The following is a 22,505-nucleotide window of genomic DNA, read 5'->3' as shown; positions in this document are numbered from 1 at the left end:
GGGGGTGAGTTAATGCGGCTTTGAGAGCCTTCACTTCTGTATTTCCTGTATTTAAGCTGGCCATGTTGTTTTGCTAGCTTGATTTTCTTTTTTTTAACTAGGAATTTGAAAAACAGCAAAAAAAAAAAGAGGTTGGAAAAGCCAAAATACTTACATTAAACTTTTTGATAAAGGCAAGGCACCCAGCCATTTCTTCTCCCTTAATTAAGCATGCAGCATGAAATTTCTGAAGTGTTGGAAAAGGTTCTGTCTGGGAAGGAAAGGTCAATAAAGAGAGGAGACAAATGGTGGTGTGTCACGCCCAGGGAAGATGTGAACAAGGCTTGCTCCTCTGGAAGAGTGTGCCAAGAGCATGGACTAGAAATTCCTCTTTAGAGTCCCTCTCAGAATTGGAGCAATGCCGATGATACTGTGACTATAAATGGAATTGCTCTAGCCCTTCCTTGTGGACTGCCTTAAGATGTTACCATTGCTCAGCGTTACGGCTGTAGAGGCAAGAGGCAGTTATGTCGTGAACCGCTGGGATGGTTTTTGGTGTGATTTTGCATCTTGGGACCTGTGAAACTGCTTTGAAGAAACTGGTTATGCCCAAGCAGCAATTTAAGCATAATTAGGTTACTCCTGGACTGGTCCTGAAATGGGTTCTTGTTTCCTGCAGATGTTTTCTTTGCTTTTGAGTGAATTTCATTTTTTGTAAATATAGATACATGAGAACGAGAGCTTGAAATATGGAAAAAGCCTACAACCTAGAGTTACATGTCATGGCGCCTTTTTCTACAGTAGTGCAAGTACTGTTTATGTACAGTGTAGTCAAGCTGCTATTTTAAATTCTCAGGCTTCCATTTCACTTGTGGATTTACATAAACCTTGCATTAGGTAATTCATGCAGTCTTGTGTTAGAAGAGGTCAGCATTTGGTGGCAAGTGTAAGTGGAGAGTTATATATACTGTCAGTATTACATCCATATGAAAGGTAACTTTCTGTCCACCTAGCGTAATAATTTTTCCTCTGGTATTTGATTTAGATAAAAAGATTGTAGACAAGTAGACATGTTTGGTCAATCATAACAGATAGTTGTAGTAAAATAAATACTTCTGTGAAAGAGACTTAACCTGAAGCATTGGCAACTCCTTTAAATATAAGAATGAGCTCGTAGTTACAAATATTTGACAAAAAAGGAGTTCATTTGGCAACTAACCTTTAATGGAATGTTAAACAAGTCAATAGAGGAAGTTCTTAGCTGGGAAAGTGATTATTCATTGTTATCCATCAAAATAATTACCCATTAACTAAGATAAGGACCCTAGGGATTTCTAAGGGCTTGTTCAGGAAACGATCTGTCAGGCTGGAGCAGGCTGTTTATGAGAGCTGGAACACTTCCTGGGAAGAGGAAGTAACCTCATGCTGGCGTGGAGCGTCGCGCTGCCCCGCGCACTGAGCGTCCTGAATGGGGTCTAACAGGCGTACTGAACTTCCCGTGATGGGGGAGACTCTGCTTGCTGGGATTTGGAGATGAGCTGCGTCCTTTGGGGTGGGAGGTTCTGCATGGCAGCAGTCTTGGGGTGCCAGATGGTGCACATGCTCTCTCTGTTCCGGGTGAGCCGGCTGTCTTCGTGGAGTAGCCTGTCAAGAAGCTGAACTGTTGGAGTTGCGTGCAGGCAACTGCTGTTGGGCACTGGGTATGCAGGAACTTAGTTCTGTGTTAAAATGATGCAGGTCAGTTTTAGCGCTCTGTGTCGAGATCCCAAATTTCTTGTCAGCAGGCCCTAAATCTGGCAATAACCTGACATTTTTGTTCGGGTATAATTTCCTGCCTCCATACAAAATTGGTCCTGCAGAAAGTCTGAGGTGTCATTTATTGGTTGAAATAGCGATAAGGATTAAGATTTGGAGGGAATTGGCTATAGTGCTCTGGAATGGGCTGGAGATTTCAGATGACATAGGACTAAATTTATCTACTTGCATCCCTCAGTGTACTAGAGGAGGAACAACATGCTGCTAGCAGTGGGAACACTTTTCCCCTTGAGGTTCTCATTCCTTAATTTGCTGTGCTTGGAGATACAGAGCAAAAGTCAGGACATGTACTGCAAACTGTTCTCTTGAAGGGAGAAAGCAAAGTACAACATGTGAGTCCCAGCACAGAGGGGAACAGGAAACAGTGTCAGGTGTCCAAATACATCGGAACAGTGAACTCTCTGGCTTTCTGGAAAAGAATCAGCTTATGTAACTGCAAAATCGGATCCTGGGACCCAGTTTAAGAAAAGCTCACGTGTCTCAGAGCAACTTCATGCTTGTCGTGCTCAAATGTAGGTGCGTTGGCCCAAACGATGATGACTCTAAAGGACTGGTCTTACGAATGAAAGCTAAACTTTGCTAGGACAGTTTTATTTACAAATTGAGCAGATCCCACTATTGTAGTGTAAGTTTTACTTCAAGAGGATGCACAAATCATACCTTTAGAGGTTTTAGATGTTCTGCAACTAAGCCAAAGTTTTTCTTCCAAGTAAGACAAATTTAAAGGGTATTTGGGAGTTGGGAAGTTACCAAAATACTGTCATCTTCACAATTTCAACCCTTCCTGATTCCCTTTCACTTGGAGATGTCTTTTGACTGAGCACACTTGGCTGTGTGTCATTTCTCTTGAACCTTTTACTACATCACTTTCTTTTTTTGTAAGCTCCTTTTTGTTTCTGTTCTGCTGTCACTAGTGGTATCCTTCAGCTTTTAGTGTGGGATTAATGGTTTTTTACATTTGCATGAGATGCTTGAGGACCAGCTTTTAGATGGTAATATAGCTGATTAAAATGTGAAAATGTGCAATGGCTTGGTGATGTTTTAGTATTGGGATGACTTTCATGCTTTATTACCCAAAATCATTGGACCGCTTTAAATTTATATGCAGTACGGTAAGATAGTTTTAAATAAATGCCTGCTGTTAGGAATTTGTTTAGTAGAAGGTAGGGTAGGTCTTCATATTGTCTGGGCTGTAAGGATAGAAATGTAAACCTTTGGAGTTTGTGGTTCTGGGTGCATTTCCATGCTGATCGCATTGCTGGCATGAGTGCAATCTGTGGTCAGTGGGATGATTCTCCTCAAGCTGAAAAGCAAGCTGATAGGACACTCCTGTGTTTTACAGCTGAGCCTTTGGTCATGGATGGTGGCTTTATATAGTTTTAAATATAGTGATCTGATACTAATTGTATTCCTTAGTAGTTGTTCCTCAGTGCCTTTTGCCAGGAAGGTGCTGCTGTGGTGATTAGGATTCAAGACTAACGATGGTATATTTCCTCTTCATTTTAACCTTCCCTACTGCCATGAAACTTGCAGGACCTTGGGTGAAGGTGGGAAAGGCTTTGAAGGGAGAGGGTAATATGCAGGTCCCTTTTTTTTTTTTTTGCCTGAGTTGAATCTGTTCTTTGATGGATGCTACTGTACTTGGTACAGCTTAGCAACAGCACTCCACTTCTGACTCTTACCTGTAGCATTGGAGAAGTTTAAGAGGCAGGAATGCATATGCATCATCTCAAGTCTCTTGAGAGTAGTGGTGGTCTGCAGAAGCTTCAGAGCTTTCAGTCTGTCTCATCTGCCACATAGCACGATCTGTCTTGGAGCAGATGTTGCTGACAGGGTCTATGTGACTTGACACAGATGTTAGGGAAGCGTCTGGAACAGGGCATCAAAAGTAGATGGGTTAAAGCATAATTTTGGATGAGAGGACTGTGTCATGTTAGTATTACATTCCAAAGCAGTGAAGGGGGAGAGCTGATGTTTTAAATTAACGCATGTGTTCTGGAATTATTTACTTCATTCGCATTATCATGCGTCCACTTGTCCTTTGATAAGTAGTGCTCTCATCCAGCAGAAATGGCAGGTTTATTTAATGAAACACGAAATAAATCAGCAGGGGAGATCAAGAGGAAGATGGATTATTGACAACTCCCTTCCCTAATGTCCCCACTTCTCCTTGTTTGAAAGGAGAGGGAGATCTAACAAGGATTTTTTTCCTGTGTGTCTATATTCAATAGGAGCCTTGATTTTCATTGGGGAAAGGTGTCTGGTTTCTTCTGCTTCTCAGTCAGGGCTTAGTGTATAAGCATCGCTTGGGTGGTGGCTGATTCGTTAAATGACTGACTTGTCTAACACTGAAGAGGGCCAAATCAGGAATGTGGAAGCTCATTTTCAAAGCATAGAAGATCTCTCTTTGACGTAGCCAAGGCATATGAACTATGCTGAGGTATTCATGAAATGAACACCAGGCACTTTTTTGCCATGGGAAAAACTTGTCCTGGGTGGCTCTCTGAGTGCTGCTTGGTGGGCAGTGATGAGTTTACCTCATAGTAAACTAAATCTCTTGGCCTTCACTTTGCTTGCTTTGAATGACAGTGCTCATTAGTCACTTAAAGAAAAAATACCATTGTCTTTTTGGTGGTGAAAATGTATTTGGCCATCTGCCTACAGTGGTAGTGTTCTAACTGTGTAATCTGACCCGCATGCTATTGGCAAAGGCATTCAATGAAGTTTCTGGTCAGCATGCTATAATTGAGGTTCATCGGGATTAAGTTAACAGTGCAAGTGTTTAAGGAAAAAAAAAAAGTGGGGAAGCTGCATGAAGGGTCAATTCTCTTCGAAAGAGGCTTGAAGCCCATTTCAGTGTGCTGTGTTTGTGCTTTATCCAGGTTTCGAGGGAAGTGTCTGTGGGCACAACGTTGATGACTGCCCAAATCACAACTGCCAAAATGGAGGTATATGCGTGGATGGTGTGAACACGTACAACTGCCGCTGCCCACCGCAATGGACAGGTATGTATTATGGAAAACATTCCTGTACGGGCTGGGCACACTTTATGGGAATGAAATGCCAGACTTGCAGCCTTCACCCAATATACAACTGTGGCTAAACACAGCTCACATCTGTGACTTGTTCTGCAATCTTGGGACAGATGTTAGTGGAACCCTACAAAAATTGTTTGCATCAGAGCCACCACAATGGAGGGCAATTTCCCATTGCGACGGGCAGTATTACAGGCTTATGTGCGCGTGGGTTTGATAGACAGGTACTGTGATTCTTGAGCCGTAATGCAGTGCGACATTTGGAATTGCACTTCTGCCTGCATGGATTACTTTGCAAGAGGGTATCTTTTCTGCAAAAATACAAAGTGTGGCTTTGCTGTTACAGGTGTGCGTGTTAACGGTGCTTTGCTGATATATCCTGGGGGTATTTTTAACCTGGGATAACAATCCCCATGCAGATAATATTAATGCTGCTGAAGAACAGGGTGAATCTGAAAGAAGACATAGGTGGGAGGAAGGGAAGGAAAAGAAGAAGCGTATGTATGGGAAGCTTATGTTTTTGCTACTGTTATTTTCCCACTGTGAGTGATTTTTAGCTGGAGTTCGCTGACTAGCAAAGCTACTTTTGCTTCATATATGAGTCTGCTTTACTCTGAGTCTGTAGGGGAAAAAAGTATGCATTTCAAGAAAGTGTTATGCATGATGTAAGGAAGCAGCTTACAGGAAATTCAGTGTCATCTTTAGTCACAAAATGTCTCCATACCTCAAAAATAAACAAATACCTCCAGTTTTGGGTTTTTTTGAGTCACATTAGTCATTCCTAGCTGGCACACTTTTTCAGCTGAGTATAGTTTTGCCCTTCTTTCAAAATCATAGGTAAAAAAAACCACTAGAACTGGAAAACTGAGGTATGGATTCAGTTTGCATTTTTCCTTTCATAAAGTACATTGGGATACTTGTTTTGGAACTGAGCTTGAACTAGCTCCTCAGGTTCTGAAGAACCTTTAGCATATTTTTCTCTGTATCTAGAAAATACTATGTTTGAAACCAGAACATCTGTAGTGATTGGTAGTTCAGACAACTGCACTGTGAGGAGTTTGATACTAGAGACCAGAGGTTTCGTGGTGTTGTAGATTTTTTTCCTCAGAGAGCATCATTCTCATTATAAACCGGTTGTTAATAACTGCAAAGGAGGCTGCCAGTTGAGAACCCTCATTAGCTTAAAAATCTATATTCTTAAATGAAGTTAAAACCACATGAGTGAAATGCACCAGTGCTTGCAGAGCTCTTTGAAACTAGGTGTGAGTAGGAGAAAATGAGTCTTCCCCTTAATGAGCCCTTGCTTCTATACTGCTTCTTTGTCCTTCTATATGTCCTTAAAGCCTGCAGAAAGTGAAACCTGCAAAGGAAAACAAGAAGAGAGCTTGGGTGTAGAGCCAACAACCCTTCAGTGACCCCTAAAATCTTGCTCAATGCCGCAGAAATGATAAACCTTGTTATGGCTTCTAGTGTCTGTCAGTAGTAAATTAATCTCAGGCTTATTCCTGAAGCACAGAGGATATGATGGATCATGAGTGTGTACAGTGTGAGTATATAATCTACAAGGGATTATTTTGCTTTGTAGAGGCATTGTAAATTTAGCTTGGCTTACAGGATTTGGGTGGATGGCTGCTGTCAACTAGGGATGACTTCTGCAACTTGGGATGACTTCTGCAACTCACTTGGAAGAGACGTATGAGTGGCTGAGGGAGCTGAGGTGGTTTAGTCTGCAGAAGAGGAGGCTGAGGGAAGACCTTCTCCCTCTCTACAACTACCTGAAAGGAGGTTGTAGCAAGGTGGGTGATGGTCTCTTTTCCCAAGTGACTAGTGATAGAACGAGAGGAAATGGCCTTAAGTTGCATCAGGGGAGGTTTAGATTGGATATTGGGAGAAATTTCTTTACTGAAAGAGTCATCAAGCATTGGAACAGGCTGCCCAGAGAGGTGGTGGAGTCACTACCACTGGAAGTGTTCAAAAAACATGTAGACATAGCACTTTGAGACATGGTTTAGTGGGCATGGTGGTGTTGGGTTGACAGTTGGACTTGATGATCTTAGAGGTCTTTTCCAACCTTAACGATTCTGTGATTCTATACTAGGCTGTGAGTCTGTTTGGTTTTGTGGTAGATTGTCTCTCTGATTAACCACTCAAATTCTTTGCAGTTGTGGTGGTTCCCTCTCTGAACCTCTTATGGGCTCTGACTAGCATTGGGAAAAATCATTAGACCCATGTTGTGGCCTAGTCTTGTGCCACCTTTCTTCTGTGTGGACAGTCTGTCTGGAAGACCTCGTGTGCATGAAGGATGATTACCTTTGAAACCCTGGAAAGAGTGAGGAACTCCCCAAGCCTTACGTTCCCATGGCTTCCTAAAACGATTTAATGGAATGGGCTTTCTGAGAATTTCCTTTGTTTATGGTTGAAGTTAAGTTTATTAGCGTAGCAGTGGTTTTAGGTGATGGCTTCTCAAGGCCATTGACTTTCTAGACTTCAAGAATCAGAGCAGTTTGGAACTAGAACTGGTCTCACCATTTAGGAAGCAGCAGGTTGACTGTTGGAACAATGAATGCTGGAGCCTTTGAGGAGCTGTCTTGTCTGAAATGAACAGTGCCATTTTTGATGTTCAAACTGAAACATGAGTAACTTCAGAAGTAGCTATGCGTGTTCACATTGGTGTAGGTTTGACACACGTGGGGCAGTAGCCACAGGATGCCTTAGTGATTCCTCTGCAGCATAACTGCTGATCTGAGTGTCTCCGGAGGCTGAAGGCTCACAATGGCAGTGGAGGGCTGTGGTTGGGGCCTCCTATATGTTGCTTTGCTTGAAAGCCTGTGCAGTGAAAAGCTCTTGGCCAGCTGCCCTTTAAGACTTCATTTATTGTATCTATAATATTCCTTTTGCCCAATAAACATATGTGCAAGTGATGTCCCATGACACACCGAAATCCTGTCCAGCTCTGCAGTGAATGCAGCCATGTGGTGTGAGTGGACAAATGTCTTGCAAGTCACCTGAATGCCTGTTGTTTTAATGTGGTCCTGCAGCTCAGCCCAGCAGTGACCCTACTTCCATCATCTCAGTAGTGTTTTCTTAAAAGAAGCTTGGTTCTCTGAATGGACTTCAATCCCTTTCCTGCATCTTCAGTTAGAGACTGAGAAGGTGCAGGGTAACAGTACACGTCCAGCTTGGAGACATGAGGTGTGGCGCTGAGGCAGGGCACAAAACAGGGAGGGTAGATGGAGGACTGCTAGATTAGTTTGGAGAGGGAGAGGATTTTTTTTTTTAAATTAAACTGCAGATGATGCTGACAGGAGTAAACTACAATAAAAATTACTCAGCGATAAGGAAATGTTGTATAAGTGCAAGTCCATCCTTTGCACAAATATGGTTTATAACATTGTAAATAATCTCTAAGGTAAGTGAAGAGGGGAGAGCTGAGCAAACAACTCTTTTGGAGTCTGTCCTGATTAATGCTCATAGCCCAACAGTGTGGGACTGTGAGAGTGAACACTTCAGGAAATCAAAAGTTTCCAATGGGACCTTAAGGTTAGAAAACGTTTTGGTTTTTTTTAAGCAGCACACAAAGGCACAAACATGCATGTTTGTAAGTCAATGTCGGCCAGAAATGAAAAGTGCTAATTATTCTAAAAATACTTTAAGAGTGTAGATGTGCTGTCTTCATAACAATTCTTCTGCAGTCTCTTTTTTCAGATACTTACTTGTCAAGTAATCTTGGAGAAGTTTAAACTTGTCTATTTGCAGTTTTAGTCTTTATTTAATCTTCATGCTGTGGATGATGATCTAGCATGTTTTTTAATATAGTTTGTGCTTCATGACATGGAGAAACCAGTCCCATTCCTTGCTAGAAAAATCAAGAAGCTGTACTGCATCTGATGAAAAATAGTTTTGTGTAAAGTAATATTGAAGCATCCTTTACTGAAACAGAATCTATCCCAATTCCTTTTGGTAACCATCTGCCTCTTGTAATTCCCTGACAGGTGGCAGGCTGGACTACATAACTATGCATTTTTTTACAAAATATTTTTTCTGTTTGTTACTAGAATCTAGCTTTTGAAAGACTGTTTGCTTTTGGTCTAATTTCCTACTCCTCAAACAGAGCTCACAGTTCCTTTTTTTGTTGAAGTGCGTGCCTTTTCTTTTTCATTTTGCTGCTTTTTCCGGAAAGATAAAATCTTGCCTTTCAGAAACAATGACAAGAAATTCCTGCTGTCACTAATGTTTTTGTCACCTTCAAAGTTCTTGTGTTTCATATGGTTATAATGATTGTCAACCTCATATATTTGTAACTGGCAAAGACACTCATGGATGTGTTTTTGGTGAAACTGCCCTAGACCTTTCCTGTTGCTGAATGTTAACTGATTTTTTTGTTTGTTTGTTTAAGGATGACTTTATTTTGTCCAGCACTAAATCCTTTGTCAGAACCAGTGTTTGTTGGGTCTTTTCAAAGCACAATGTTGCAGATGTGTAACAAAGCTCACCTTTTCTTGGAAATAGATAAAGATGCTTTTGTGAAAGACTGAAGTCTTCCTCTGTGCATGGCAGGCCAGAGAATTTTGTGGTTTTTAAGTGTGATTTGAGTAAAGATTAGCCAAAAAATCCTGTCAATGTCCGTCCCCTGTGAAGACTCTGCTTCATGCTGCTGTTCTGCAGCAGTTAAACCAGCCTGATGGGCTTGCTGTGGTCTGAGGGGGAAGGTGTCTTTGCCTTTTCTGCCTGCTCCCAGCCACCCTTCCCCTGAGCTGGCTCTGGTATTTGTTGGAGTATACCACTTTAACTCACTAATCTAGCAAAAAATCCTGTCCAACTGCTTTTTTTTTTTTCCCCTCCCTCTCCTTGTCTGGGATCAGGAATTAAAATTCACAGAGCAGTCTCATGGGTGAGTGGATGCAGAGGAAGTGATGGCGGTCGGGGGCTGTTAAGTCGTGTGGAAGGTTAGGGTGTCCTTCCACAGGAAGGTGAAGCCATCTGAGGATTTCAAGGCGGCTCAGTTGTTCCAGACTACAATTCATGTAAAGAAACAAGACTTTATTTAAAATGCACCTGTTTACTCTGTTGATCTAACCTGTGCAGCTCTGTGTCAAGAAAGATGACTTGAGAATTTGAGTACTAAAGTGATTAACAATGTAAAATGCTGTAAATGCTTTGGTTTTTCTTGGCTGAGAAGGAGGCCTACTTTCCTGTGGAAAGTTTGCAGTGTTTCAGAGGATCATCATGAATCTGTGTTTGGCCCAAATCACCGTTAAGGAATGGCACACAGCAGAGATTTGTATCCTCCATTGAGTTAAGTCCTTTGCACGGTTTGCCCCTGAAGTGCTGCATCAGGAGTTGTGGGGTTGAGTCTCCGGGTTTAGGGGACACACTATGTCCATGTTCAAGTGGGTTTTGGAAGACCTACATTATAGTGCTTCAGTTGCAGGCTTGGCCTGCTTGCCTCCTTTCATTATTTGTACTCCTGTGGCTAGAAAGGCGAGACTCCCATGGTAGTTGTATTTATTTAGGCTTTGTTTTCCCCTGAAAAGGGGGCTCCAGTGAACTGTGTATTTTAAAATCTAGGAGACCTTTGTCTCAAGGGAAGCACAGTGTGCTGACAGCTGACTCCACCAAATAACTCCAGCATTGGGAGGCAGCTTAAGAAGCAAATGTTTGTCTCGAGCAGAAAAGCTCTTCAGGCAGCAGGACTGTGCTTTTTAATTAAAATAGCTGTTAGCTTGGTCATATGCTCTTAAACACTAGCACAAGGGTTACTTTTTCTGCAGAGCTTTAGTCAGGAATTTTCAAAGGGGGGTGTTAAGGGTTCAATTCCTATTTAATTAGAGTAATATTTGCTCCCTACCTTGGTTTTCTTTGAAAATCACAGCCTTAAACTCTGGGCAGATGTGACTTTTCCTTGCTAAGAAGGGAGGATAAACATCAAAAGGCTAATGTTTAACATTTTTATGTAAGATCATATGCCCTGGTATTTTGTTTTTTAAAACTTTCTTTGCCAAATACCATTTTCCTCAGCTTCTGTATCACAAAGTATATAGTAACAAGTCATGCTAACTTAGTGTTCAAAAAATACTGCCTTGCTGGAATACTTGGAGGCTTGAAACAGAGGAACGAACTCTGACGCTAGATGACATGGATCATCAATGTTGAACATGCCAGTCTCCTAAATGGTGGAATACACATCCTTGCTACATTCTATAGAGTATTGATTATTACCTGCCAGAGCGTGCTGTCAGGGTTGCGCTCTTTTCTGATCCTGGTTGGCACGTGCATATGTAACACGCAAAGAGCAGTCTTTACCTTTGTGTTAGCACAGGGAGACTGGGTCAGACTCCCATGAGAAGTGCAGCCATCTTTCCCAGTGGTGTAGCAATAGTAGACTTTCTGGTGCCTTTCCAGACTTTATTAAAAAGCGTAGTTGCCTCTCTGGTACTGGCTGAGATCTGTCTATGCCAGACTTGGCAAGTTGGCTGATGACTTGCTGTCACTACAGTAGTATCTCCAAGAGACAGCTCTCTGAAAGAGGCCAAGAGGGATTATGATTCTTTTTCTTCCTCATGTTTGAACTGGCAGATACAAAGGGAGCAGGGAGCACGTGGCAGGCTCCAGACCTGGCAGCTCTGAGTTTGAGTGTACAGATGATTTGAAGCATGGGATGTAAACTTTATCCTGGATGTTGTTTGTTTCTCTTGTGGTACTTGATTCCAGCGTTGTGCAGAGCAGACTGATTTCACTGGCACTGAAAGTTACACCGTTAGTTAGTACTTTATTTCCTGCATTCAGGAACACCTACTGCAGCTTCCCGTTTGTTTTGTGCTGCTTTCCATTTCCCAACAGCAAGCCTTGCTTCGGAAGTAGCTGTAATAAAACACCTGAGGTGTTAACAGCTGAACTGATCCGATGACAGAATGACAGCATCCAATTCAGACCACACTGCTGCCTCTTCCCTTGCGCCTTTGGTGACTTTCCAGGCCGGGAAATATTCTTTGCGATCAAATGTGCCAAATAATCTCTTGTGGAGCTGTCTTTAAAGTTTTCAGTACATCTTGCATGTGTTTGGCACTAAAACAAACTAGGCTAGACCACTCTGGTGAGGCTGGGGTGGTGGATGTGTGCTGTGAGACCACGCTAACAGTAACAGTTGTTTTATCTGCAGCTGACTTGTTTCTGGCAGTTTCTGTCCCTTCCCTTGTACTTAGAATGAGGTGATTTGTCTTTGGATAATTACTAAAGATGCGTTGCTGAGATAGCTTGAGAATATGAAGCTTTTATTGTAAGTTTTGGCTCAGACTGTTACATTTTTGCCTTGCAGATCTTTTCACTTGTTAGGTATTTCCCTGATTCACTGGATTCTCCAGAGGAGGTAAAAGAGAAGGGCAAAATGGAGAACAGCTTGGTGATGCGTATTTCCTTTTGGTTACTTCTCTATCCTGCTGCTGTCCCCAGTAATTTCACCTGCCGCTGCCATATTAAACCAGTCTGTCGTTAGTGCATCACTAATAATTTTTAATGAATTTTGTTCTGTTCATTTGTATTACTGCCTCTGAAGAGCTCTGTCAGGACTGCGCTTTCTACCCAGTGGTCTGTGGGGAGTGATTTAGGGCAGTATTTAATGGATCAGGGCGTGCGTAAGTCTCTTAAAGCCCAGAGTTTTGTATTTGGGGGTTGTAAAATCCCTTGTAAAAGCCCATTAGTTCCACTACATGCTTCCCAGTGTGGTTATGAAATTAAACTCTTTTCTCCACCATATTAGCCTAAAATAAACACAGATGTTTACTCTGCTCACTACAATTGTAGATTCATCTTCAATTGTTCAAATTCTATATTAAGCTCTTAAATTTTATGATATCTTGGATGGCATTTAACATCGCCTAAGATACACACCTATTAAAAACAAAACCAAAAACCCAACACCTGAGGCTTGGGAATGGCTGCTACTGTTTTGTTGCTCTGTAGGTCTGTATTTTAAATGGGAGAAAGATGCTGTGAGATCCTGGGGAAAGAGCACTTTTCTGAGGGCTGTGATGCCTCTAACTTCTTTAGAAAACTCCTGCAAGGGGGAAAGAAATATTTGGCTTCAGCCCTTTTTTCAGGGGAAACTATGATAATACTTAAGCAGGGAAGACCTTTACTAAACACCCGTGCAACTGGGGACACTTTTTGCCGATGTAAACAGTGTAGTCCTTTGAATTCTGTGCATGCCTGAAGCCATCCTTGGAGCTGAAAGCAGCACTCATTCATCGGATTGCCTGCAGTGAGCTGTGCAGGTGGCTTTGTCAGAGGGTCTGGAATTTGGATGCGATCTGGATATCACACGTGAGATCCCTTTCAGTATTACCTGGATGTTCTTGTCTGTGTAAAGGTGTCACCTCTTTCATAGAAGTTTGAAGTTCTATGCTTTGAGATACCTGATAAAGCAAATTATATAAATGATCAAATATTTTCTTTTGTATACGTTGCCATGCACTATATCTTCCCTGCAATAACTGTTGTATTATACTTTTTATAATCTGTCTTTCTGCCTTTGTGGGTAACAGTTGCTTTGTAAGTCTCTTACGAAATTCTTTTCTCTATCAGTCTTCGAACTCTGAACTCTACCCCTTTTCAATGTCTTATTTCAGAGGTGGTGGCTTCAATACTGCAAAATGTATTCCACATTGAGGGTTTGCCATTGCTATTACACAACAATTGTTTGCATTAGTTATTCTTCCTTGTAGTCAAATGTCTTGTCAGCGATGTTTATTTTGCTGATTAAAACTGTGATTGAGCAGAGGTCCCCACTGAACTCTTCCAGGGAAGCTAAAGTCTTTACTCAAGGAGTGCCTAACCAAAACCTTCTGCAATAAGTCTGTTTGCCCTTGTATTTTACTTGGCATTTGTGCATCAAGCCTTTGTCTGCTGTTGCACTGCCCAGCAACCTCACTTGGTTGAATCTGTCTGAAATTCCCTGGCTTCCTCTTGGATAACATAAATATTATTTTGTTAAAGATGTCACTGCCTACTGTTCATCTCCTTCCAGGCCATTAATTAAATCCTCCAGTGCCTGTATGTATACATTAATTGTAACTTAATTTTTTCAAGAAGTATGGATAATTCTGTGGGTTAAAGATTAATTGGATGTTTTTACAAATACACAATTCAAAAACATGTGAGAGAAAGTATTTTTCATAAACACCATTTTACTGGAAGACCCGATAGCTCCGTGCAGTTTTTCCTTTACTCTTCCAATTGCTGAGGAGACTCACACAGCAACTTGAGGAAACTGAACTTTGACCTGACTGACGAACATGCATTGGGTTATGCTGTAAATACGGAAGTTTTCCTTGTGTTACAAGAAAGAACTGGACAGAGAAATGTCCTTCTCCAGCCAGATGTGCTCTGCCAGCCAGCATCCTGAATATACACACAGGTGGTTAGAAAGGGGAAGAAACCACATGGTCCCTTGTGGTGTGACACTGCTGACCTTCTCCCACAGTTGGATTCAGTCTTTTATACAAATAGTGTTTCTTATCTGTTAGCCCATTCTTGAGTCTTGATAAGATGCTGTTCACCTTCTCACTTAGTAGTCCTTTGAAACTTGGAGAAATGAATGTAAACAGTTCTAAGAACCATGCTTGCTTTTAGCTACACTGACCCTATTCAAAAATGGTACAATAATGTTTGGAATACTTTGTGAATTAAATTACTCTTTTAGAGAGTTTCTGTCTAGATCTGGTTTATAGCTTCCCACATAACCCTTTCAAGAGAGCTCTTGAAAGTGAGCTCTTCCCTGTGTACTGGAGCACTAGTCTGAGATAAGTGACAAACTTCTGGTGAGGTACTGAGGATGGGGGCATAAGACTCTCTTGAAACCTGATGCTCCTCTTCCAGTGAGTCTCTTAGGACCTTGAGGACCAGTTTGTGATTCTTGCTGGATTCTCCTTCCCTTCCAGTATCACTAAACTTGTAAGATATTCTGACTTCCACTTCAGTCAGAGTCCACGCTGTCATGATTGTGATTTTGAGAGAAATGGACATTGCTGTCTCCTCCCAGCTCAGTTTTCAAAGAATTGATTTTTTTTTTTTTTTTTTCCCCAAGGCACAGGAACGTATTTGCACTCTTTGTCCTACTAAATGTTTTAGTGCTTACACTGCATGTGAGATCTCCTCTCAGGAGCTTTAGCCTCTGGTACTCCAGCTGTGCATCAGGAGACCTTCCTGCTGGAGGGCTGTTAAGAGGCCAAGAAAACTTTTTCCTTTATGGAAAGTCTGCTCTGCCAAAGATGAAGACCTCTGATTGAACTGGCTGAAAGTCCTGCATTCAGCTGCAGGATCAGTGCAGCTGGAATTGGGCTTTATGCAAAGCCTGTATGGTTTGGTAGGATTAGCTTTTGGAGGTGTCTATTGCTGCTTCCCAGGGTGACTGTTTTGATTTCTTATTTGCTCAAGCTAATGCTCTACTTCTGCAGTGTAGGGTTGTACTCATTTTATGTGCTATCTGCCCTACCTTTATAAATCAAGCTTTACTTTCCTTTTAACATGAAAACCTCTAGGAGAAGGGGCTGGCTGTTTCTCATCAATGAAATCTGGTGCAACTACTGGAGGGGCCTTGAATCTCTGCATCCTGTGTCTGCCTAAAGAGAAGCTCCTGGAGTTCCTGTCCAGTTCCTGCTGGTCTGAAAATGGGAGCAATCAAAGCAGCAAATATGTCTGTCTTACTCCATATGGCTTTTCTGAGGGGAAATATGCAGGAAGTAACTTAGTTTCATAGTGGGCAAAAAGTGCTAAGAGTTGAAGGCTGTTCCCTTTTTCTACTTCTAGTTTTCAATTTTGAAATACCACATGGACTAGCTGTTTACATTGTACAAGGTCACTTAGAACCTGAGTCGGCATTTTGCTGATTTCCCAGGCTCTGCAAATATCAAGGTCAGGTTAGGCTTTTATTAGCTGCTTGGAGTAATTTGTGTTTCCTTTCTTGTTGTCTTTTATATGTATGTTTCTACATTTCCATTAAAATAGTGTACAGTTAGTGTCTTTGTGCTTGCCTTCACTAGTTCACTCTATATTTACTATGTTTCTTTTAGAAATGTAATTGAAACTAGCTAGAGCACAAGAAAAGAAATACTTTCAGAAACTTGCAGCTAAATGAATTAACATTTAGCTGAAGTGGTTGTGGCATTCAGAAGCACTAGGGTTATGAAGATGTGTATGATATCGTACAATTCGTAACAGAGTTTGCACTTTGAAGTTGAATTTCAGTTCTGTGAATGAAAGACTTGTTTTCTGCTCAAGATTTTTAGGAAGAATTAAGCTTACCAAGTACATGGCTACAAATAAATATACTTAGTTCAGTTACAATTAAGTCAAAGTAGGATCCCTTAAGTAAACTTTTTCAGAGATATTTTTGTCTCATTTGATTTAAAAATCTGCCTAACTAACCTGGCAGAGAGAAGTCTTGTGCAGAACATTTATTGGGCAGTTTTAGAGTTAAATCCTGTTTATGTCCAAGGCCGAACAAGACTTCTGTCTCTGCTGTGAAAAAGTTGCTCAGGAAGCTCCCAGGACAGACACTGCATTGAAGACGTAGCTCGCTGACAACAGATGCATCAAATCTTTTCTTTGCAGCACCTGCCCAAAATATTAATATATTTCTGTCACTTGCACAAGGAGTTGAAGTCTCTAGTGAGGGCAAATCAGCCCTTTTGGGGGGATGAGAGGTTGTAGCCATGCTGCTGTCCCACTAAGAATTAAGTGACGATGCTGCTTTGAGGGAGGGCAGCCTTGAAAGCCATTTACAGATGTGTGTGCTCATTTCTGGGGGCGGAAACCCGACCCAACAAACTACAGCACCAAAAACCTGAACAAAAAACCCCTTCCAAAATACTGTGGTGAAGAATTACAATATTGACCATTAATCCCATGTTGTGTTAACACCTAAAGATTCAAAAACACCATATAAGCAACCATAGGGTGTCTAAACAATGCAAACCCCACCTCAAAAACCTTAATTTCTCTCTTTTGAAGACTTTGGACCACAGAATGCATTTCCAAGCCACTTAAGCCCTACTTCAGCAAAAAGGGCTCAAGCATTCTCAGTGAACTTGAAATTGCTTTGCATTCTTGCCAATTCACCAGCTCCAGTTAAGAAATGTGAGCACCTCGGGCTTTAGTCTGGGATTTGTAGTATGTTAAAACATAGTTCCAAAATATTTCAAAAACTATTACACTTACATTGCCTGATGGTGATGAGACTGAGTACTTTATTAGTGTAGTTAGATTGATATGCTTTGCTTGCCTTATGTTGCTTTTGATTTGTATATTTTTTTTTCCCAGAAGTTGAGTCTGGATTTCAATTATAACTTCACTAAAGAACAAGTTTTTTTAATTAAAATATTTAATTAAAATACTCAGTAGTAAAATGCAATAGTTAATTGCTCATTTATGCCCCTCATTGAGTTAAATTTCCTTTGTTTTTAAAACAAACAACATGAAGATGGGGAGCTCATATCCATAATTAAACACAAATATGATTGTGATCTGGTAGCTGCAAAAGGAGCATTAGAAATCTGAGAAGCTGGGTGAAGATCAAATTTAAGGAGCTCAAATGTGGTATGTTCTTGAAATGCAGTTGAATTGCTCGAAGAAGTTTAAGCTCTGCTTTTTCACCTCTTGTGGAGACATTGATATACCTTTTAAAAGTTTGTTTTAGTTTAGGGCTGTGGAAATATGACATAGGGTTATTGCAAGGACATTGGTGATGTCACTTGGTACTGTCCTTTCTAGAAGTGGAAAATAAGTGCTAGCAAAAGAAGACATTAAAAAAATTCCTAAGTGTTGGTAGTGCTAGTGACACTTGAAATGGGAAGTTAAAAACAAACACAGAGAGTTTATTTGAAGGAGTAGTTTGCCCATCTTTGCTTAAAAAAAAAAAAAACCAACAAGCAAACCACAAATACACACCCTCTACCCCAATCCACCAAACCCTCCACAAAAGTTGTGTTTCAGGACTGCTCTTCAACCACTCGCAAGGCAGGCGATGCTGAGAGGTGCGTTAGAAGCCTGAGTGGCGCGGCGACTTCAGTGCTGGAAACTGTTCACGCTTTAGTGATACCAAGTTTAAGTTGGCTGCAGTCAAAAGGAGGATGTAAATGCTGCAAGAACGCTTCTGCAGAGAGTGCGTTCTTTGATCCGGGTTGGGCCTCCTCCAAGAAAAGAAGGAAAATCACTTTTATAATAAGCAAATAATGTCTTGATTAGTTTTTTTAAAAGGAAGTCAGTTGTGTTGAGTTGCGAGATACGCACGACTACTAGGAACCAGTCTGAGATAACTGACTCTTTTCAGTTTGGTTACTGATAAGCTAATATCGAAAGCTAATGAACAAACGACTTCTATTATGACAAATGAGTGGTTTTGTTTTTTCATAGTGTAGAGCGCTATGTTTTGTAGATAACAATATGAAGTGTTAGATTTCCCCTCAACTGTTTTACTAAGTAAACTGTGAAGTGTGGATTAATTCTGAAAACTCTATTGTAATTATTATTGTTAAAATTTTATTATGTTTTTTCAAGTGTCAAAACCCTTGTTTTGAAGTAGTCCTGCTGGAGGAAGGAACACATGCACAGAACAAAGTCAGCTGTGCAACTTTTTTTTAAGTTATTTTATTTCTTTGCCACTAAGGAAAAAAATCTAGAGCTCACAGGACCAAAGGCTAAGGTTTATTTAAGTACTTTGAAAACAAAAGAAATCATGGTTTTGGTATAGTAGATGGAGATGGTTAAGACTGAACATTTTTACATTCCTCCCAACAGTAAATGTTTCAGGTTTGTGTATTGGAGGAGGGTGCATGTGTGCACTTGCATCATAATTTCTGGGCCATTAATAAACAAGGTGACTGTTAAGCAACGCCTAATAAGTATTTTTAAATTGGCAAACCTGAATAAACTGGAGCCCAGGCAAATTGGCAGGGAAGATCTGTGTCCTGCTCTTGAATTTCTTATTCTTGGAATACGGGAGGAATTCCAGGCAAATGTTAAGTGCAGCTGATACAGTAGCTGGAGATGACAAATGAGAGGATCTTGGTGGTAGCAACACAGTTGCTTAAGAGTCTTGACCCAAGCAATGGAAAGCTTCTGCGAGCTAATGAGGGAGGTGATGTTGTCAGCTGCAGGGGTTGGGAAGGCAGCTAGATTAAATAAATCTAATCTTATTCTCTGATAAAGGGCGGTCTTTTGGTGCTATGTACATCATATCAATGTTTTAGGAAGGGTGGTAAAAGCAAGTTATAAGGAACTGTAAAAAAAAAAAAAAAGGCATGTTTTCAGTGCAAGAGAGTCCTTAACATAACAGAAAGGGGAGAAATAGTTTATGAAAAAGATGATTGTGGACTGTGACCAGTACTCCATGGTTGCACATGTGCACCTGTATGCCAGCCAGAAGAAATTACTGGTGATTAGCCATTAGGTTTTATCTGTTTAAGAAACTCAAAAGAAGAATGAATGACTTGAAACATAAGCTAAACAATTGCAGCTTAAAAGTAAACAATGCAACTTCAATTGGGAAGACGAGTAAGTGTTGAAATGAAATATTGATGCAGGTGGTAGGTTCTCCTGATCTTGATGTCAAAGCAAGATGGATTTGCATAAATACATATTTTAGTAAATGTGAATTGCAGAGCTTCCTATAGATGTGACCATGAAATTCAGTATCCCTTGAAACTGATCTCAGTAGTCCAGTGGTCCTTTTCCTTAAAAATCCCTGAAACAGTGTACATTTGTTTTCTTTCCTCTAATATCTCCAGTCATTAAAATGTTTTATTAGAATATTTATTTTGTCTCTAAAAAAACCCCAAAAACCCAACCAACAAACAACCACCAAAAAAACCCTAACTATTTGTGGTTGTCTGTGGAAATACCCAGGGGAAGGAAAATGAATATTTTAGATAGAAGAGTCTCGAGAATTCTATTCTTCCTCATCAATTGCATAATTACATAGGGAAGAATTAAGTTCTCCTGATAAGAGTTACTTTGCTGCTGGCCTGTTGACACTGCTTTGGCCAAGATTTTCACGTGAGGCCATCTTCTCTCTTCTTAGTCTCCCTGGCTGCTCTGCAGGCAGACCTTCATTCTTTCTCCTTCTCACATCCTTACAGATATGTCTTCATATACTGCAGGCTGCCTGCTGGCGCTCACACTGTGCCTTTTTAAAGTTATTTGCAGTTCAGCTCCTATTTTGCAGTCATTTAGGGATGCCAAGTTGTCATTGCCTAGTTTGATGACAGTGTTGATGGAAGTTCTCAGGTCCTAGAAATAAGTGGCAATCAAGTCGGACTACAGTGTTTCCCTTGGTTACGTTGTCTGTGCAAGAATCTTCTTGTGTCTGAGCTTGTATTAAACTTGTTTCTTTTTGTGCATCAGGCCAGTTTTGCACTGAAGACGTTGATGAATGTCAGCTCCAGCCCAATGCTTGTCAGAATGGAGGTACCTGCACCAACCACAATGGAGGCTATGCCTGCGTCTGTGTCAATGGTTGGAGTGGGGATGACTGCAGTAAAAACATTGATGATTGCTTCACTGCCTCCTGTGCTAATGGATCTACTTGCATTGATCGAGTGGCTTCTTTTTCATGTATTTGTCCAGAAGGAAAGGCAGGTAAGGGCAGAAAACTTGCATAGGTCTGGTACTTAGTAAAAGAGATTTCCTGAAGTTTATGCATTTGCTTAAAGTGGTGTGTTTATTTTACACACTTTGTAGCCAAACCAGGAAGAACAAAGGGAAACGTGTTGTCTGCAGCAAAGACCTTTTAAACCTCTGTAGTTTGGGACAAAGAAGTATTTGTATTAGGCTGGAAGACAAACTTATTACAGTTTAGATTGCAAGGAAAGCAGCTCTTTTTCTGGTGCTTAGCAGGACCTGTATTTGCCTGACAAGTTAGGTATGAGGGTGACTTGCTCTGTGCCACTTCTAATAATTGTACTTAAAAGTCTAGAAGGCAAACAGATATTTTTGCGTGAGTGAGGATGCCCTTACTGGTATAGTGGAAAATTTGCTGTTGCATGGTAGGTAAAAATATGAAGGTCTCTTTACTACTACTGGGAAATACGCTGATCACTTGTATCTGAATTAAGAAAGTGAGCTTAATGTGCACCTGTGTTTTCAGCTGTCAGAAATATCATCATGCTGTTTAGAGAGAAGAGTCAGTTAACTACTCCGAGGAGATTTTGGTAATGGTAAGCCATTGTACTGCTCCAGAAGTGCTGGAGACACCTCTGAAGTCACAGGATTTATATTTAAATGTAATGGTTTATGTGTGGTGAAATCCCTGTAGTAGTCTATAGGTTGAAGCCTGTCAAATATTGCTCAAGCTTCTAGCTGTTGAGAGTCTTTAGCTGAAATATCAGGACAGGGGATCTGTTTGTGTAACATACAGTCTGACTGCTGTATCTCACTTTTTTGAATAAACTCTCGGATGCTTCTGTAGGTCTTCTGTGCCACTTGGATGATGCATGTGTTAGCAATCCATGCCAGAAGGGTGCTCTGTGTGATACCAATCCTGTGAATGGACACTATATATGCACCTGTCCTCAAGGCCATAAGGGAGCAGACTGCACTGAGGATGTGGATGAATGTGCAATGGGTGAGTTTCTATTTGCTATTTGTGAGTACATGAACAGGGAAGTTGTGTTGTTTGCTTTATGAACTAACAGAGGGGCAAGAATATACATCTTACCATAGCTTCTCAACATAAGCGCGACTCCTTTCTTGCTCTCCCTCTTTCGTTTCAGAGCCTTTAGATGAGTTTTAAATCTTGTGCAAGACTTGGGGCAAAAGGCTGAATCAGAATAGCTGTCCATATTTGAACTGTTAGCCTCTGCAATATGAAAAGCAGGGAGATGCTTAACTATTCTTCATTGTGCAAGAGGGCTTTTTTAGCATTGTGTGAGGAGCGCACACAAACGGATGCAGTAATTAAGCTGACCCTTAGAACTGCAGTGTACAACCAAAGTACCGCAGTTTGTGTGGGAGCTGCTGCAGCTCCTGCCTTGGTAGAAATATATCAGGGCTGTTTGACAGCCAGAATATGGCTGGATCTTTTGAGTTCCTTCTAAGACTGGTGACCACGTGGACTTTTAAAACTGTAGTTCTGTGATATCATGCTATTTGTTTTGTTGTTTGGGGGGTTAGCTGGGTTCTCACAGACTTGCTTGTAGTTTTGAGAGTGCTAGTTCATGCTTCTAGAGTGTGATGCATGAAGGTGATACCTAACCAGCACTCCTGGAAGTATTGGAAAGAATCACTTCTTTGAATTTCATTCCTCAGTCTGCCTTGGACAAGAGTGCTGTTCCTTTTTGAAAACACACAAAGGACTAGTTTGGTGGTTTTGTGGCCATGGTGGCATCTTGTCAGCCTCAGGAGTGAAATAAACGTAAAAGATGATCTAGAGATAAAAATCTTGAAAACATCACTAATTCTTTAATCCTTGCTACTTGATACTCTCCTCTTAAGAACCATAGTTAGTAATACGGACCAGAGTTGCTCCTTTGGTCCGTTGGTAATGATGGCAATCTTTCCTTTTGCGCCTGACAGGCAAGTAACTGCCACGTGTTTTCTTCAATCACAATAGCCTTTCCCCAAAAGGATGAACAGTCTTTCCCCAGTATTACTTGCCAGAAAGGAATGACCACTGGAAAAGACCAT

General features: G+C 41.0%; 1 protein-coding gene across 1 annotated transcript in view; it reads left to right on the top strand.

Annotated features, from left to right (window-relative positions):
* Positions 1–21,550, top strand: part of LOC309407502 (neurogenic locus notch homolog protein 2-like) — a 44,683-nt gene extending 23,133 nt beyond the window's left edge. The window contains exons 5-7 of the mRNA XM_082003049.1: positions 4,677–4,799; positions 20,226–20,459; positions 21,289–21,550. Coding sequence (XP_081859175.1) covers positions 4,677–4,799; positions 20,226–20,459; positions 21,289–21,506 — 575 coding nt within the window. The 3' untranslated portion in view covers positions 21,507–21,550. The remainder of the gene's footprint in view (positions 1–4,676; positions 4,800–20,225; positions 20,460–21,288) is intronic.
* The last annotated feature ends 955 nt before the right edge of the window (positions 21,551–22,505 follow it).

The sequence above is a fragment of the Phaethon aethereus genome (assembly GCF_964289735.1).
Source record: "Phaethon aethereus genome assembly, chromosome: 8".
Classification (NCBI taxonomy): Eukaryota; Metazoa; Chordata; class Aves; order Phaethontiformes; family Phaethontidae; genus Phaethon; species Phaethon aethereus.
This window is presented reverse-complemented; position numbering and strand designations above follow the sequence as displayed.